Source organism: Fonsecaea nubica, assembly GCF_001646965.1.
Source record: "Fonsecaea nubica strain CBS 269.64 chromosome Unknown Scaff110, whole genome shotgun sequence".
In the NCBI taxonomy this organism is placed as follows: Eukaryota; Fungi; Ascomycota; class Eurotiomycetes; order Chaetothyriales; family Herpotrichiellaceae; genus Fonsecaea; species Fonsecaea nubica.
Window position 1 is genome coordinate 1 of NW_019173783.1, and position 17,513 is coordinate 17,513.

General features: G+C 54.7%; 7 protein-coding genes across 7 annotated transcripts; 3 read left to right on the forward strand and 4 right to left on the reverse strand.

Moving 5' to 3' along the window:
• Positions 1-84: 84 nt before the first annotated feature.
• AYO20_10380 (hypothetical protein) lies at positions 85-1,194 on the reverse strand (the record flags this gene model as incomplete). Its single annotated transcript, XM_022648638.1, has 1 exon — positions 85-1,194. One exon carries the CDS (start codon positions 1,192-1,194, stop codon positions 85-87), a length of 1,110 nt encoding a protein of 369 aa, XP_022495355.1.
• Positions 1,195-2,771: 1,577 nt separating this feature from the next.
• On the forward strand, positions 2,772-3,818 carry AYO20_10381 (hypothetical protein; the record flags this gene model as incomplete). Its single annotated transcript, XM_022648639.1, has 1 exon — positions 2,772-3,818. The coding sequence occupies one exon, from the start codon at positions 2,772-2,774 to the stop codon at positions 3,816-3,818; it is 1,047 nt and encodes a 348-aa protein (XP_022495356.1).
• Positions 3,819-4,269: 451 nt separating this feature from the next.
• AYO20_10382 (hypothetical protein) lies at positions 4,270-5,770 on the forward strand (the record flags this gene model as incomplete). The annotated part of the gene is made up of 2 exons (XM_022648640.1): positions 4,270-4,472; positions 4,543-5,770. The coding sequence occupies 2 exons, from the start codon at positions 4,270-4,272 to the stop codon at positions 5,768-5,770; spliced, it is 1,431 nt and encodes a 476-aa protein (XP_022495357.1).
• A 215-nt stretch (positions 5,771-5,985) lies between these two features.
• On the reverse strand, positions 5,986-8,662 carry AYO20_10383 (hypothetical protein; the record flags this gene model as incomplete). Its single annotated transcript, XM_022648641.1, has 2 exons — positions 5,986-6,473; positions 6,724-8,662. 2 exons carry the CDS (start codon positions 8,660-8,662, stop codon positions 5,986-5,988), a joined length of 2,427 nt encoding a protein of 808 aa, XP_022495358.1.
• A 647-nt stretch (positions 8,663-9,309) lies between these two features.
• AYO20_10384 (hypothetical protein) lies at positions 9,310-11,322 on the forward strand (the record flags this gene model as incomplete). The annotated part of the gene is made up of 1 exon (XM_022648642.1): positions 9,310-11,322. The coding sequence occupies one exon, from the start codon at positions 9,310-9,312 to the stop codon at positions 11,320-11,322; it is 2,013 nt and encodes a 670-aa protein (XP_022495359.1).
• A 181-nt stretch (positions 11,323-11,503) lies between these two features.
• On the reverse strand, positions 11,504-14,094 carry AYO20_10385 (hypothetical protein; the record flags this gene model as incomplete). Its single annotated transcript, XM_022648643.1, has 3 exons — positions 11,504-13,711; positions 13,786-13,931; positions 13,992-14,094. The coding sequence occupies 3 exons, from the start codon at positions 14,092-14,094 to the stop codon at positions 11,504-11,506; spliced, it is 2,457 nt and encodes an 818-aa protein (XP_022495360.1).
• Positions 14,095-15,531: 1,437 nt separating this feature from the next.
• Positions 15,532-17,378, reverse strand: AYO20_10386 (nuclear distribution protein PAC1; the record flags this gene model as incomplete). The annotated part of the gene is made up of 3 exons (XM_022648644.1): positions 15,532-16,867; positions 16,927-17,277; positions 17,338-17,378. The coding sequence occupies 3 exons, from the start codon at positions 17,376-17,378 to the stop codon at positions 15,532-15,534; spliced, it is 1,728 nt and encodes a 575-aa protein (XP_022495361.1).
• Positions 17,379-17,513: the final 135 nt, after the last annotated feature.

The window sequence follows — 17,513 nt, forward strand, 5'->3', positions numbered from 1 at the left end:
CACCGTCCCCCCGGGGGCCCCACTTTCTGCCCAGAAGAGAAGGAGAGAAAAGAAACCTCCCCTCAATGATCAAGTATATCCCCCTCAGTTGTAATGCTTCAATTTAATCCCCGCGATGGTCTCCTCTTGAATACCCTGGCCCTTGCCCTTGAAGACTTCGGTCTGCCCGTACGCGCTGATGCGAGCAGACCTGTACAGCTTCGACGTGGGTTCCGTGCCGGGCTCGAACTTTCTCTGCACGCCGGCGTCGCGGAGCACGCTCGACTCGTCCAGGAGGGTGTTGATCTTGACGTCGTCGTTGGGGACGACAAAGTAAAACAGGCCGCAACGGTCCTGGTTGCGCTGGTCGGCGGGCGGTTGGCACACGCGGTGGATGGTGGCCTTGTAGTAACCCCCGGTCCACCACTCCATCATCTCGCCGGCGTTGACGATGATGGCGCCCGGCACGTACGGCACCCAGCGCCACTTGCCCGTGAAGTGGTCCATGAGCTGCAGCGACGCCATGGGCTGACTGAACAGCATGGTGAGCGACCCAAAGTCGCAGTGACCCTTGAGCCACACGCCGCCCGTCTTCTGCATGTCCTCGGCCTTGTGCGCGTGGAAGTACATCATGTACCGGTACCAGGAGTCGTCGTGCACCTCGTACCGGTGCAGATTGACAAAGAAGTCCTCGGGCAGGTCGAGCGAGATGGCGAACAGCGTCAGCAGCCGGACCAAGATCTCCTTGTGGATAAAGTCGTTCAGCTCTTGGACTTCGTCGATGAAGGGCACGAACGTGGACGGGTGTTCGCGCAGCGTCAGGTCGCGGTTCCAGTTGTACTGCTCGATCTGGTCCCTGACCCCTTGGTCAATCTGCCAGTAGTTACGGGGTTTGAACCCCTGGTAGCTACCCTCCTGCTTCATCCGGCCTTGCAGGCGTTGCTTCTCCTCGACCGGCGTCTTGGTGAGCACATGGTACCCGATGTCGACTTGACGGTCGATCTGCTCGATCGAGATGCCGTGGTTGACCACGACGAAGAAGCCCTGGGTCCGCATGGCGTGGTTCAGCTCGCTGGCGAGCTTCTTGCGCGCGTCCGGGCCATTGTCGAACGTGGAGAGGTCCAACGTGACCAGCTCTGCGTACTCCAGGGGCTCGGACGTCGGCTTCACGGGGACAAAGTGTTCGAGGTCGGGCTTGGTGATGGTGGACGGCATGTTTGCGAGCTTGTTGTACAAGCTAGTGGCTTAGTGGGTATCGTAGTCAATCGGGTCAACCACGAGGTGAGAACTGATCAGGACTTTTGTTTTATTTCTTGCGACGCTTGTCTCTTTCAGAGATACTATTTGTCTGGACATATCCCTCATGGCGCTCTCTGGCCTACCTACCTACCTCTTTATGTCTGTCGAACCCCGTGTTCATGACATGATGCCAACTCCGTCCACCGCACCGAAATGTGGGGTTAGACTTTGCGGACCTCGGAAAACGCGAGATCGGCCAGGCCGCAACACGGCTCCAAGACTTTGCAACTGTGCGACGGACCGACCGACAGCAAGGGTCTGGGGGAGTCCATTGTGCGTTTTGTACTTTTGCTTATCCCCCGGTCAGTTCAGGACCACGTTGATCTGCGGCGTTTGAGATGGCCAATCTGTAAGGGGTTCTGGGGCAGGGTCCGACTATCGCCTTTCAGAGATGGACGACGCAGACGAGAAAGTCGGGCCTGGTCAAACGTGCTTAGCAGCATTTGTGCCCTTTATAGTCGCACAATCTGGCAGTCAATCATAGTAAGTGGACTCCCGTGGCCACTGTGTGAGGTATCGACTTCGTTTGCCCGCGAGCCAGCCAGAGCAGTGGGGGACACGACAAGTCAGATCTGCAAACTCATAAGATGATGAAAATGTTCAGCTACCGAGATGAAGAAAGCGTTTGCCTTTGCCGCAATTTCTGCAGAAAAGATATTCTGCTCACAACCCGCCAGATCAAGCTGAGCAGGATGATCACAGCCTCATTGAGCGCGTGTGCATCGAGAAGGCATGAATGCATTCGAGAGAACACCAGTATCGCCAGCGCACTATCCTCTTTGGCAGGCGACACAACTGACCACCCAGATACGAGGAACGAATCAGTGGCTGTCGGCTCATTAAACTCAGTGTGGCATGAAGTTGAGAAGAACAGCCACACATGGAATCATCCATTTTCCGTGGGTGCCTCAGCCCTAATTACTTATACGGGTTAGGCTTGTACGGTGGTGCTAAAGTAGTTTGAGCTAGACCCAAAGCAGAATGAGGGGCCAATGCCTCCTGGGATTATCACGTGGGGTTCGGTTAAGTGGATCAAAGTTCTTCCTTGGATTCTTCATTACTAATGTGACCTTCATTTTCCTTCCCACCCCAGTTGCAAAGTTCTTGGAAACCAGGCAATCCCAAGCTTAAGCGGCTGGATCACCGAAAATGAATCCATCATCACCAAAGTCCTTGTAAGTCCTGCGGTCCGACAGCGCAAAGTAGACAATTCCGACATTCATCATTAAAATCCCCATCACAGGTGGGTGACTACATACCCTCGGCCAATCCGTCGCGTCGACAATCTTGCGTAAGAAGCCTCGCATTGCCACCCCTCAGTGGGCCCGTTGGGATCATGCCAACTCGGTAATTGATAAGTATAGCATTGGAGCATCTCGATGATGAAAGGAGTCGAGATATTAAAAGCCTTGTAGTCTGCTTGAAACACTTCCTTCACCACACATCCCTTTTTCTACACGAGTTTCCTTCGATAGTTCCACTTCCTACCCTCAATGGCGACCCCCGGCAAATCCGTCTTCCTCATTGGCCCGGGCTTCATTGGCCGCGAAGTGCTTGATCTCCTCCTCCAAGAGAACTATGCAGTGACGACCCTGACTCGTCGTGAAGCGTACGCGACCGAGCTCCAACAGAGCGGCGCAAAGACGGTCATCGGCAGCCTGGACGATCGAGACATTATCGTTGAGCAGACCCTCGCAAGCGACATTGTTATCCATACCGCCACCGCAGACCATTTGCCCTCGGTCGAAGCCGTCATTGCAGGCGTCGAACAACGCGCAAGCCAAGGAAACCAGACCATCTTCATCCACACAAGCGGCACATCATGCCTGAGCGACGACGCCAAGGGCGAATACAAATCCGACAAGATCTACCACGACGACAAGCCTGAGGAGATTGACGCACTCCCAGATACTGCCTCGCACCGCTTGATCGACCTCGCCATTCTTCGCGCACGCAAGAAACTCGGGAACAAGGCCAAACTGGTCATCATGATCCCGCCGTTGATCTACGGCGCCAACCCCAAGTACAAGCGTCTCTCGATTCAAATGCCGACACTGACTCGGTTTGCGCTGAAACACGGTTATGCCGGCCATGTTGGGAAGGGCGACTCCGTGTGGTCCGAAATCCACGTGGTGGACCTCGCTCGGGCATACATTACTATTCTACATTGGCTCGAGCAGACCGACGCCTCCAAGGTCCTCGAGAACCCTTACTTTTTCTGCGAGAACGGCCGCGAGTTCGCCTTCAAGGATGCAGTGGCAACGATTGCCAAAGCCTTGCATGCTGCCGGGCGGATCAAGTCACCAGAACCCAAAACGATTCCTGAAAGTGACTTTGACGATCTCTTTGGCAAGTATACTGCATGGGTCGTGGGGTCGAATTCAAGGAGTAGGGCGAACCGGCTGAGGGCACTGGGGTGGGAGCCCAAGGAGAAGGATCTGATGGCGTCTTTGGTGGAGGATGAGATACCTATTCTGCTGAAAGAGGAGGCTGGCGAGTTTCGTGGGTATTCTGGAGTTGCAGCTTCTGGTGGATCGTAGATGGACTCATAAAAGGTTCGAGAAGAGGAAAGGCTATGCAATAGCTGGGATCACATGTGCTGGAGCATTTTCTTTGTCAATGGCTCATGATAGTGGTCGAAACTTGTGTCACAAAACGAGATAATTCGAAATTCTATATCGCATCTACAAGCAGGGCATTCAATTTATCCTTGAGCTCAACGCGTGGGCTGGTGCCACATTGAGGGATGTCCCAGTGTCCGAATCGGGAAATGATGCATGTTCGCTCGGCTATATTTCCGTTCTAGAAAAATGCGGAGATGGAGCTGCACACACGGTGCGTCATTCTCAACTCAATGCCACCAAATGCCACTGTCGTGTGTCTTTACACTGAGCCACAGATTCCAATAATACGGCTAAGAAACCCGTAACTGATAACGAACTACTGCCCTCCACTTCTCCTCTGGATAATGACTGCATCTCCTAGAAAACAATGCTGAGAACTGCGCTTCGGCGACGGGCACTTCCCCCCTCGTTTGTCCAGCGAAGATGGGCGACGCAGACGCCCGAAGAGCCATTCATTCCTGATATAAACGAGTGGTCACATCCGCCGTCGAATGCCAGCATTTCAGATGACGAGATACAGAGACTCGCAGCGCTCCCCCGCCGGCCTCTGACTCTGGCAGATCTCGTTAGGTGTGTTGGTGATAGTCTTGACTCACACCACTCATGCGGATGACTTGCTAACTGCTTACCACAAAAACAGACATGGCAAACCTCCCTTACGAGACTCTGCACTCCTCTCCTCCGCAAACTTCACTCTGTCCCTCCTCCCTGCCCGACTTGCACATCGTATCCAAGCCCTTCGGAACCTGCCCTTCATTGTGGTGTCCAACCCCAATGTCTCCAAGATCTACAACAACTACCTGCGTTCTCTTTCCACCCTAGAACCTTTCTACAAGAAATCCATTGAGACAATCGAGGAAGAGATGAAGTTTACAGAAGCCATGGCCGATATTGTCCGGACACATTCAAACACCATCCCCGTCCTTGCACAGGGGTTTCTCCAATGCAGGAAATACGTGGATCCGGCTGAAGTCACTCGGTTTCTCGACCAACATCTCCGCGCCAGAATTGGTACCAGACTTGTCGCAGAGCAGCATCTAGCCCTGCACATGGCCTCCACAGGAGAGGCGGCCAGACAGAAACCCGACCCGACACACGTCGGCGTGATAGACCTTGCCCTGCGGCCCGCAGATATCGTCCGCCGGTGTGAGGGCTTTGTCGGCGAGGTCTGTGAGTACAAGTACGGTGTTCGACCCTCGTTGATCATCAATGGGGACCAAGACGCAGAATTCGCACACATCCCCATGCACCTGGAATACATTATCACAGAACTATTGAAAAATGCGTTCCGTGCCACGATTGAAAGTGGAAATGAGAAGGAGCCCATTGAAGTCACCATTGCCTCGGCTCCCGACGTACAGACCACCAAGTTGGAATTGCTCAAGAAGCTTTCTGTCAGCAAGGAGAATGCATATGATTTCTCCCAGGAAGGGCTGGACGAGTACTGCGCTTCGTCTGACGAGGACGTGTTGGGTTCTCTCAACTCTGCCACCCCTTATATCACTCTGCGCATTCGTGACCGAGGGGGTGGCATTCCACCTGAAGCCTTGCCCAATATCTGGTCATACAGCTTCACCACGTTCAACAATGAAGAAGCCTCCGCGGCGTCCAGTGTCGTTAGCGACGGCTCTGAGGGACTGAATGTCATCTCAAACAGTGGAACGAACCAATCGTCCATTGCCGGTCTAGGATACGGGCTGCCCTTGGGACGAGCCTACGCAGAGTACTTTGGTGGGGGTATCGCCCTGCAGAGCATGTACGGCTGGGGTACGGATGTCTACCTGACGTTGCAGGGCATTGGGAACACAAAGGAACTGAAAGATGCGCCCAATGGTTTTGAGGAGTTGGAGAAAGAGATGAGCGATTAGGCGGCGAGTTAGCAGCTCTGACACTTTTTCGCGGCATCACTTCCTTCCGGGCATTGTGTGTCTTCTCTCACAAATTGGAGACGCAAAAGATCTACCAGTGCTACGAGATATCCTGCCATTTTGTAAGGGCTTGTATGCATGAGCGGCCCTCTTACCAGCCATTATCCGCCGCTAAGGGAGGTACCTTGCGGCAAACGACCCGTCCGTGGTGGTGTTCAAGTAAACACCACATGAATCTTGCCAGAGGCTCTATCCGCCAACCGCTCCTGCATTGGAAGACCATACATCTCCCTGGTCCAGCGGCAGCAGATCTTCCTGGTGTCCTTGGGATCCACAATCTCTTCGACGTTGAAGCACGTCGCCGTCCGCACCGGGTTCATCAACCGGATATACTCGTCTTCCAGCTCCTTGTACCGTCTCTTCCACCCCTCTTCGCCCTCCTTCTCGCGGATCGTCTTGAGTTCGTGACGATGACCCACCTCGATCCCACCGTCCAGAGGCAAAGAGCCCCAATTGCCCGACGGCCACGCGATGCGCATCCACGGTTCGCGGCTGTCGAGCATGATGCCGCCAGCGACTCCGTACACGCGACGCGTCACCACGCTGAAGATCGGGGTGGTGGTGCTGTAGTAGGCCTTGCCGAGCTCGACGCCCCATTTCATGGTGGCGGTCCGTTCGGCGACTGTGCCGATGGCGTAGCCAGCTATGTAGATACCAGAGAACGTCAGCACACGGGGTCCGGCGGCGCATGACGAATCCTGCAGAGAAGGAACTTTGTTCCACGAAAAACGAACAAGCGTGCAACATGGAGATTTTTAGACACGAGCAATATGGACAGGGAGGGATATACAGTTTGCCAAAACAAACCAAAGAGAGAGAAAAAATAAAGAAGAGACTTGTACGTAGGCCGACAAACGGAGAATAGAGAATATAAAAAGGGAACGTGAACTTACGAACGTCGACAAACTGCACAATGGGCAGATTAAACACGTCGCAGAACTTGATCATCTTCATCAACTTCTGGCTGCCCATGGCGTCGAGGGCGCCGGAATTGACCTCGCAGTTCAGGCTGAGGATGCCGACGGGCCGACCCCCCAGGCGGGCGAGGCCCGTGATGCCGGTGCGGCCCCAGAGGGCGCCGATCTCGAACCACGAGCCGCGGTCGACGACGGACAGGATGATGGTGTAGGGGTTGTACATGCGCGACTTTTTGCGGGGGATGATGGAGCGGAGGGCCAGGTCTTCGCGGTCGACGGGGTCGTCGGCGGGAACCGTGGGAGGAGCCTGGAACTGGCCGCACGCGGGGAGGTAGGCGAGCACGGTGCGGATCTGGGCGAAGCACTCGGCCTCGTTGCGGGCCAGGTTGTCGATGGTGCCGTTGGTGCAGTGCACGGCCGGCCCGCCCAGGTCGCTGAAGCTGAGGCCTTCCTCGAACGTGGCGCCCTCGACGACCTTGGGTCCCGCGTTGAACAGGCTGCCAATGTCGCCGGCCATGACGCTAAAGTGCGTGGCCACGACGCGCGCCGCGCCCAGTCCGATCGCGGGACCAACCACGGCCCCGATGTTCGGGATGCCCATGTTCAGCTGCTTGACCACCGTCGACAGCACCGTCACGTGCGGCATGTACGAGTACCCCTGCGTCATGATGGTCGACACCGACCCGCCGCCCGATGACCCGTCGACGAGCTTGACCACGGGCACCTTGAGCCGGAGCGCCAGCTTCTCCCCGTACAGCGTCTTGAGGCCCACCGACCCGTCGGCGTGGCCCGACCGGATCGAAAAGTCGTCCGACGTCAGATATATCTGCCGTTTGATCCCGGTCCGGGGACAAGTCACCCGCCCAAACCCCTGCGGGTTGTTGCTGGGTATGAAAGCACGGACGTGCTCGGACTGTGGGTTTCTCGTGTCCTTCTCCCAAGTCACTGTCCCCGTCACGGAGCCGACCTCGCGCCACGTGTCTGGGTCGAGGAGCGTGGCGATGCGTTCGCGCGACCACAGCTTCCCTGCCGTCTTTTGCCTGATGTACCCGCGGGACGAGGTGTCTGGGGTCGTGGCGATGGTGCGCATGGTCTTGAGGTGGGTCAGGATGTCGCTATAGTCGGCGGGCAGGTCGGAGGAGGGATCTGAGGATTTGGACTTGCGCGCCCGTTTCGTGTTGGCTTGTGGTTCAGATGGTGCCGGCGAGATTTGTGATGTGAGCTGGTTGAGGCGGCTTGAGGCAGTCGAGCTGGACTGGGGTTGGGAGAATACCGGATCGTCAGGTGGAGGTGTCTGCCCTGTTCCATTGCTTCGGCTGGGAGGGTTCTGCGCCGTAGACGAAATAGTCTGCGTCTGGCCGTATACAGGGTCAGTGACGGCGGTAGTTGTGGCACCTGAAGGCTGTGATTGAGAGAAGACCGGGTCGTCTGGCGTCTGGACACGACCGGCTTGTAGTCCTTGCACTGGTCGATTCGGCGATGCTAGAGCGGAGACAGGTTGTGCGTAGACAGGGTCACTGGCCGTGCCACCTCTCGCGCCCCGAGATTGAGAATAGACCGGATCATCGGCGGCTGAGATCTTGCCCTTTCCTGGGCCAGGTGCAGGAGAGTCCGACGTCGAGGGAGCTGCTTGGGGCTGGCCATATACTGGATCATTAATCTGGCCTTGACGTGCCGGTTGCCTTTCCTGGTTGCCTCCCACCACACCGACCTGCGAATAGACCGGATCGTCTTTCCTGGGCCCGGTCCCTATGCTCGTGTCCGCTGCAGTGCCACCAGTAACTGACGGTTGAGACGGTGCGCTTGTCGGCTGAGCGTAGACTGGATCATTGATGGTTGTTGACGAGACTGGACCTTTGGAGCTACCGTCAGCACCTGACGATTGAGGTGAGAGGGTGGACTTTTTCGAGCCCATAGTTCCTAGTGAGCGCTCGTGTCAAAGCCTTCCTTCCAACGTCTGTGCCGCTCGGAATGTCTTCTGCTGGCTTCGGCTGGTGTACCTGGCCACCAACTTGAAAGAAATGAAAGTAGCCCGTTTCTTGACGTTGACCAAAGAAAGTTGGGAAACGTCCCTTTGCCTCTTCAACCCCAGGTCAACGGCGTGGCTGTATGCTCTCTCTCTCTTCCACTATAGGTTGTCTGTCTTTTTCTCTTGCTTTCCCATTCCAGCAGTCCGAAAGCCGAAAGAAAGAGGCCTCTGAGAAGAAGACAGAGGGCATGCAGGAGATGTCGGCTACAGGTTTCAAGTGCCTAGGTAATGGATAATGAGCTGTGACGTTTGTCCTAGTCTGACGCCATGGCTAATCGTCGGTTTCTTCCCCCACAAACTTGATGAATCCGGAGAACAGCCTCGGCTGAGGTTTCGTGGATGTTGGAGTCTGGAGAGAGATGCTGCTTGAGGATATCCGAGTCGTAGGACCGAGTGCCCCAAGGTTCGAGGCTCTTGTCTGGTACCTCTCATCATTTCTGTTCTGTTGAAGCATGTTGTAGAACTTTTTCAGAGACTGGGTCAGCGGAGGGGAAAACACTTTTTGTCAGTTTCTTCCGCGTGAACAAGTCAATATGCCACCTCCTCAGCGGCCAATTTCACGTATCCTCATCGCCAACCGCGGCGAAATTGCAATTCGGATACTTCAATCATGTCATGAGCTGCCACAACCTCCTACAACCTTTGCAATATACACTGACAACGATACCACACACATCTCCCTGGGCCGGCCTCACCACGCGGTCAAAGCCGCTCATGGCCCAGCGTCGTACATGAATATTGACTATCTGATTGGATTGGTCAAGGAGAACAAGATTGACGCTGTGCACCCTGGGTATGGATTCCTGAGCGAGAGCGCAGAGTTTTCCAGGAGGATGTGGGTTGAGGCCGGGTGCGTGGTTGTCGGACCTGGCTGGGAGGTGCTGGAGAGGACCGGCGACAAGCTAATGGCCAAGGCATTGGCGGCCGAGTGCGATGTCCCGGTCCTCAAGGCTATGGGAAGACCAACTGGGAGCGTGGAGGATGTCAGGAGATTTGCTACCAGTGTTGGGTATCCGCTGATGATCAAGGCTGTGGATGGCGGTGGTGGACGGGGCATTCGACTCGTCAAAGACGAATCCTTGCTTGACAACGCCGTGCAGAGGTGTGTGGCCGAGTCACCGAGTCGCTTGGTCTTCGCCGAGCAAGCAGCCGTGGAAGGGTACAAGCATATTGAGGTTCAGATCGTCGGCGATGGGAGAGGCGGAGTCAAGCACCTGTGGGAGAGAGACTGCAGCGTCCAGCGCAGGTTTCAGAAGATCGTCGAGGTGGCTCCAGCACCCGTCCAGGACAGGAGGGTGATTGCACAGGTCATCGACTCGGCCGTGAGGATGGCCACAAAGCTGAAATACTTGGGCCTGGGGACCTGGGAGTACCTCGTCAACGTCCAGCAAATGAAGTTCTTCTTTCTCGAGATCAACCCGCGGCTGCAGGTCGAGCACACCATCACCGAGTGCATCACCGGAGTCGACCTGGTGAAGCAGCAACTGTTTCTTGCTCAAGGGCTACAGACCGAGGCCGACGCCAGACTAGGACAGTGGAGGGATGCCGACAAAGCACCCCCTGCAGCGTCGATCCAGTTGCGACTCTGTGCAGAGGATCCCTTGTCCAACTTCTCGTTGAGTATCGGCAAGGTTAGCGACATACAATTCCCGTCTGGCAATGGCATCCGGGTCGACAGCCACTTGTCGCGCGGAGGAGTGGTGGGATCCGACTTTGACAATATGATGGCCAAGATCATTGTCACGGCATCAACCTGGGGAGAGTGTGTCGCAAAGGCACGCCGGGCATTGGAAGAGACCAAGGTCATGGGCGTCAAGACGAATCTGAACCTCCTCAAAGCCATTCTTACAGACACGACCTTCGCGGCCGGCCACGCAGACACAAGCTGGCTGGAGCAACAGCTCGACCGGCTCGTCCCCTCTGGAGAACAGCTCGCCAGCGCCACGGAACTACTCGACACATCCCTCCCAGCTTTATCTTTGTCGAGCAACGGTGCAGGCTCAGCCATCGGAGCTGCATCGACACTGTTTAGAAAGGGCGACGCCTGGACCGTGTTGCTCGAGAATCACGCCGATAAACCCTCGTCCATCAAGCCGCCCGCTCACCACCTCTCCATCTCGCGTGTCACGCGCAACGAATTCCCCACCGCCCTCGTCGCCGACATCTCATACACCATCCCTGGATCGAGGACGCACTCCTACAAGATGACCCTGAACAGCACAACCTCCTCTGCCGGCGCCACCGCCTCAACGCACCGACGAGGCGATCCGACCAAGAAGACCCACATCGTGTTGCCCATGAGCGGGAAACTGGTCGAGGTGCTCGTCGATGTGGGTGACGAAGTGCGCGAAAACGAGGTGATCGCATTCGTGAAGCAGATGAAGATGGAATTAGAAGTCAGGTCGCCGAGGGCCGGCAAGGTGAAATGGGTGATTGAGATGGAGAACGAGGAGGAAGGCGACGACGTCGCGGAAGGGGTGTTGCTGATGGAGCTCGAGGACGAGGAGGATAGCACAAGGAAGCCCGAGGTCAGATCTAGGCTGTGATGCGAGCTCGAGGAAAAGGGGGGTTATATTCATACAAGACTTAGAAGACTAGACTGGTCGCTGCGTCTCTAGTGATGGAACCAATGCCCGAGTCACACAATGAGCAATGAAAGCATTCAACCTCTTCCTTAATCAAAAGCCATGTCTCTCTCAGAGAGCATAAGGTTTCCGTATAGCAGATTTATCTCCGCAAAAATTCTTCCACCTCGAAACCAACCCTCCTCTTTGCCTTGTCCCAATTTTCCATCTCCTTGGCCTGTTGTGCCGTCGTCATCTTGTTTGCTCCTCTAGTGCCGTCGCCAGTTGCCATGTCCGATGCCAGCGAAGCATTCAGTCCCGCTATACCAGTCTTGACAATCACAGCCCGAGAGTCTTGCAACCGAATCTCGACTCCTGCCCCTCCAGTGTGGGATTGTGATGAAGTCACACTCGAGATTCTGTCCCTTCCAATACCGGGATTCGCAGGAGCACCACCCACGACACCGCCATGGTTGCCCTGGATTGGTGTCTGTTTGGCAGCATCCGCCCCTTCAGCGGCCTCTTCATCCAACCCTCTTATAATGATGGTGATGTCTGGTCCGACGCTCCCTCGCCACAGTGTGGCAAACCACTGCCAATGAGCCGGTGGGGAGAAGCCGTCACTTATTGGCATACTGATGGAGCCTGCGTCGACAGTGGTGAGCTGGAAATGTGGAACAATAGCAATAGGTATGGGTAAGCTAGAATTGGTACCAGATGTGGACATGGAGGCTCTAGTTGGCAGTGGCTGTACAGATGTTGGACGGGGCACTGAAGATGCTGGGAGAGGAGGGGGAACTCTTGACAGCTCACGAGAGTTTGATGCGGTGGCCGGAGGCGGAGGTGTGGACGGCGGCGGTGTATCTGGTGGAGGTGGAATTCGCTTCGAGTTAAGAGGACGTGGGAAGGTGAGCAGCGGCGGCATGGCTCGCGTATCCGACCCAGCTGGAATCAACTCGTTGCCAGTCCACACACCGGGTGTGCTTTGGCTTCTCCCTTTGTGTGCGACTGAATTCACAAAAGGCGAGTTGATGGACATATCTGCAGCTTTGCTGATCGTCCTGGGTGAGATGGCCGAGTCAACGTGATCTTTCCTCCTTTCGTGTACCGTAGTGGATGATTGGGACGCAGTTCTCGCATGCAGGTCGGCCTCATGCGACATCGGTGGCTGGTGGTGATCTTCCGCTTCTGTCATGGGGTGATCCTCATCTTGGTGGTCGAGCCTAATGGGGGATGACTGTGTACCACTCCCGGGCCTTGAAGTAATATACTCGACCATGTCCTTGTTGATTTTGTGCCACTGACTCATTATATCCAGGTACATATCCGTTGTCATGGCACCCTTCTTTCCTCCGCCAGAAATGGTCTTTGCAGCGCGCATCGCGGAGTATGGATCCGGACCTCCAAATATCCTTACAGCAAACTTGCCCTCTTTCTCCAACTGCTCAGCTAGAGAATTGGTCATGCTGTCAACACTGGCTGCGTCCATACCCTCAACGGCAATGATGGCTCCTCGAACGTCTGGTTTCGGTGAGGTGAGACCTGGCGCCGGTAACGGACCGGAAATCTGAGAGAGTACTTTGATTTTGTTCAACACTGGAATGGACATTATCATGGCCTCGACTCCAGAGCTCTGAGACTGTGTAGACGGCGTCTTCACCGGAGTCTGTGTAACCATTGTCTCGATAGGAGGCAAGGCGACAGTCGATCGATTTCGCTGATGAGGAGGTGGTGGTGGTGGTCGAATAGGTTGCAGCTGTGGGGGCCGAGGGTATGTTGCTCGAGGAGGTGACACCATCTGCGGTTTGGCCATTTGGACATGTTGGACGGGGATCTGTTGGGGGTGTTGCATGACTTCTTGACGTGCGTATAAACCACTGGTGGTTGGGGAAATGGCATAAGAGTACGATGCTTCTGGATAAACTTCACGAGTAGGCACATAAACACCATTGCCATTGAATCGCCGCCTCTTTGCATCCTGGGACTCTGCAGACGGCGGAGTCGGCAGTGTTTGAGAGGGGGTTGGGACAGCATAGACCAGTCGAGGGTCGACTCGCTGGAAAGTGACATGTTCAGGCGAAAGAGCAGATTGTCCGTGTACTCTCGAGCCCGGCGGTGCAGCACTGACGACGTAGCCACGTTTTGCTGGGACCGTAACGGCCATCGTTTGTCGGGTAGTCGACGCAGGCGGTGTATACACAGGGGCTGGGTTTGAGTAATAGTTCATTGGCTTTCCACCGCACTTTGGGCAAGGCTCTTGAGGTTCGGCAGACGAAGGGCCAGATAGAGAGGACTGGTTGCTGACCCGACCGTTGCGTCGTGGATGGTAACGATAACCGGGATACTGTTGTTGATGGCGGGCTTTCTCTTCCTAAAGAACGTGAGAAGTTAGACGAACAAAGGTCTTTGTGTGTTTGATAATCAGTCATCTTTATCTCAACATACTTCCGCAAGCAGATTCCATTCCTCTTTGGCTTCGGCGGACAGACCACGCCATTGTTCGCCAATGATCTTTGATACTTCCGGATTTGGGATGCCTGGGTTCTGCGCTATGATACTGGATTGCTGATGTTGTCGGAATAAAATAAAGGCTATAGCAGTGTCAGTGGTCCTTCAACAGCAAATGTCCAACAGCAGGCAATCCTTCTCACAGTTTCGAGGTCTTGGAATCTTGGGACTCGCAGGACACAAGCAAATACTCTCTCGGGAACTGGAGCCTTTTCTCCCAGCGGTTGAATGAGGCTGAGTCTCCATTTCCAAAGAACGACCTCGTCGAGAGGGAGATCCAGACCCAGTATCACCATTGGCGGTTTCCCGGGGCTGTTCTATATACTCTTCACGGGCGGGACCAGTATAGCTTGAGTTCTCAGGCAGATGGGCCAGGGCATCATCGCGGGAAGAACCATGTCTGGTTGGAGACCGATCACGAAATAAATGATGCTGTGCGAGGGATGAAGTACGGCGCAATGCAAGGTGATGTCCCGTAGGCGGTTTGGGTAGCAAACGATACCATGCTGGAAGGTTGGGGAGGTGATGGTCACTGGTAGCTGAAGTCATAGCGCAATGAAAGGAATTCTTTGTACTCTGACCATCCAAATTCTTTTCAGGGTGGAAGTGCACGAATGGCACATGAGGACAGCCATGAGTCTTTGTAGAGCATCAAAGCGAGTGTCCGCCACCCCTACCTCACCTTCTTTCGTGGCACTTAGTCTCTTGTATTGAGTCTGTGACGGGATGCATCGTCAGTAGCCAGGGCGATGGGCGCCGAGCGAGCATACGAGGCTGGCGACAGGATAGTTTGTCTTGGTTTGCTTTGTTCCCAGGCGAACGCAAGGCGGCAAAATGCGGTACCAATCACCGTGCACCCGAAACAATAAAGCAGTGGAATGTAGAGAAGACAAAGAATGAGTTCATGACTGCCATCGTCAGGGTGGAGCGTCTGGAGGTCTGAGGAACGTAGGAAGGCTGGGATGCTCAAATGCCCGTTGCACAGGTCACGACTGATCATTTCTTGAGGAGCTAGCGTGGTGATTGAGAGATGAGGGAGAGAGAGTCTCGGTCAGCCTGAATCGCAATCAGCTGGAATGCCCACGGGTAGTGCCCTGGAGACCGCAATCAACTGCGACGCTATCAGTCAGATGAAATTGAGTGATGAGACAGCGAATACAGCCTGAACAGTGTAATAACTGTTTCTCTCCTGACTCAAAGGCAGTGGAGATGGCCATGGGCAGCACGAGGCTGCTAGATGGTGATGATAGTGACAATGATGAACGAGCCATTCAGTCGTCGACTCCAGGCCGCCAGTTGTTTTCCCCAGGCAGCACTATGCGGCAACGCCTGAAAACCGACGGAACGGAAGGCCGAGTTGTTCGGAGGTGGCCAGGGTCAATCTCAGCCAGATAATTATTGCATTAGAGTGGGAAGACCCATAAACAGGAGCTGACTGTGTTCATACAAGACAGAAATTGGGATGAGGTGGTGGAGTTTGTCTAAGGCGAAACGAAACTTCCCTGCGGTTGTTGCGGATGCGTAGTGGCTGAGTTTCGTATATTTCGTGACTCGTACTCATACACTCATTCTATTCATCAACTTTTTGGTTCAACCATCCAATGCTCGCTCTCGTCAATGCATTGCTGCTAGACGATTCCCAAGCAATCCAGAAACTCCCACTTTTCACCCGAGCGCTCATGTTCACCCAGCGAAGACCCGGACATTCCAGTCAACGCAGCCAGTGGCAATGACACAGCGAATCTTGCCTCCTCCTCCACTGTCCTCCTTCTTAACAGCAGTGCCTACGCCGTTGGTCTCCCCGTTCATGTTTGGTTGAATGGGAATATCCGGTGCCCACCGGATACTGGTGATGAAATGTTGGTGAGCATCCTCCAGGACCTTGACACATTTACACTCCTGCGACAAATCCCAACATCGAATGCTTTTGTCATCAGATATCGAGATCAGATACCGGCCACCAGGGTGAAAGACGAGGCCCCGTACCCAATTATCGTGTCCCACCAATGTCTTGTGGCATGTTCCCCGATTGTCCCAGATCTTGATGATTTTGTCCCTTCCTCCTGTTGCCAGAAACTCTCCACTACTGCTGGCCGGAGGTGGCTTTTTGTACCCAGCGATACTAGAGAGATGGGCGTAAGACGAGCTTGGGGCAAAGGCAACACATTCCACCACGTGTTCGTGGCCTAAGAAGGTGATTTTGACTTCGCCCGAGGTGGCATCCCACAATCGTGGTATCTGATCGTTTCCAGCACTGAGTAGCCATCTCCCGTCGATCGAAGGAACCACCGCTCTAACCCAGTCCGAGTGCCCCTTTAACGTTTTCAAGCAATAGCCCGTTGTGACATCCCAAATCCGGAGTGTCTTATCTCTTGAGGCGGATACCAGTGTGTTCCCTGATAGAGGAGCACCAGCAGCACCCGAAGGAATAAACCGAATAGACGAGATGGAATGGTCATGGCCCGGTAGCGTCCGGATGTTCTTGTATTCATCGCTTGGGTCCCAAAGCCGGATGGTGAGATCACTACTGCAACTGGCCAACAGAGTGCCTCCTCTTGGACCACCAAAGTCGACATCCAGCACGGCCTTTGTATGACCTTTTAGTGTCCTTTCGAGCTCCCCTAGCTCCCAATCCCAGATTTTGATGGTGGAATCATCTGAAGCAGAGGCCAGTGAGGAGAAGATTGGATGGAATGCAACAGCGGTGACAGGATCCCGGTGGCCTTGTAGGGTGTGCCGGGCAGGGGCTCGGGGCAACCATGTCTGGGGGTCGATTTTTCGATTCGAGGAGAGAGGTGTAGCAGACTCTATCTCTTGTTGAAGAGCGGCGTTCTTTGCTTCAAGGTCCATAATTTTCTTTTGTAGGCGGACAACTGAGGTCCATTTCTTTTCCAACAGGGTCTCATACTTTTTAGCGGTAACGTCGTCAAATGTGTCGGCCAAGTTCGCTTCTCGACGCAGGTTATTTGCACTTTCAGTCATGCCAACCGAGAGCAAGTAGGCGACCATGGACTTGTGTCTGGGAGGAGCAGCGTCAGCCTCAAAAGTGTGGGTGGAAGGAACGTCGCGAGACCCTACAGTTCCTCTGCTTGACGGGAGGTCAGGAGCTGGCTCATGGCTGAAGTATTTTGGGCTCGCAGCCCCTTCTCAAATTGTCTCCCAAAGTCTAGATGTTCATGTGACGATAAGACCAGCACCTTCAACTGAATAAATTCTTGGTCGGTAGATTTTTGGCAAGAATCGGCTGCGTTGATCTCGTTGCTGTTGAAAAGGATCGACCGTTTACCGCAGCCACAATAAAAATCTTCTCCGGTAATGCAGCTCGGTGTGAAGTAAAGTAGTGAAGCATTCGAGGGCGAAGACGTGGTGGTAGGATTCAGATAGATGCAGTGAAGAATGATGGGAGGGAAGAGGTGCAGGGAAACCAACCTGGTCGTGGTGTTGTCATAGGCACAAGCCAATGTTTACTCCGTGTGTCGCCAACTTCACCCCATCTGCATCGGCATCTCCAACACCAACGCCAACGCCATGGTTTTTCCCGCATGACACTTTTCCGCGCGCCTGCGACCACTCGCATATAACTGACTTCTCAGTGTCACTCTCGACAAACGCCTCTCAAAACAGGCCATCGACGCGCCGCATATCTTGGATTTTCCTGACAGGCA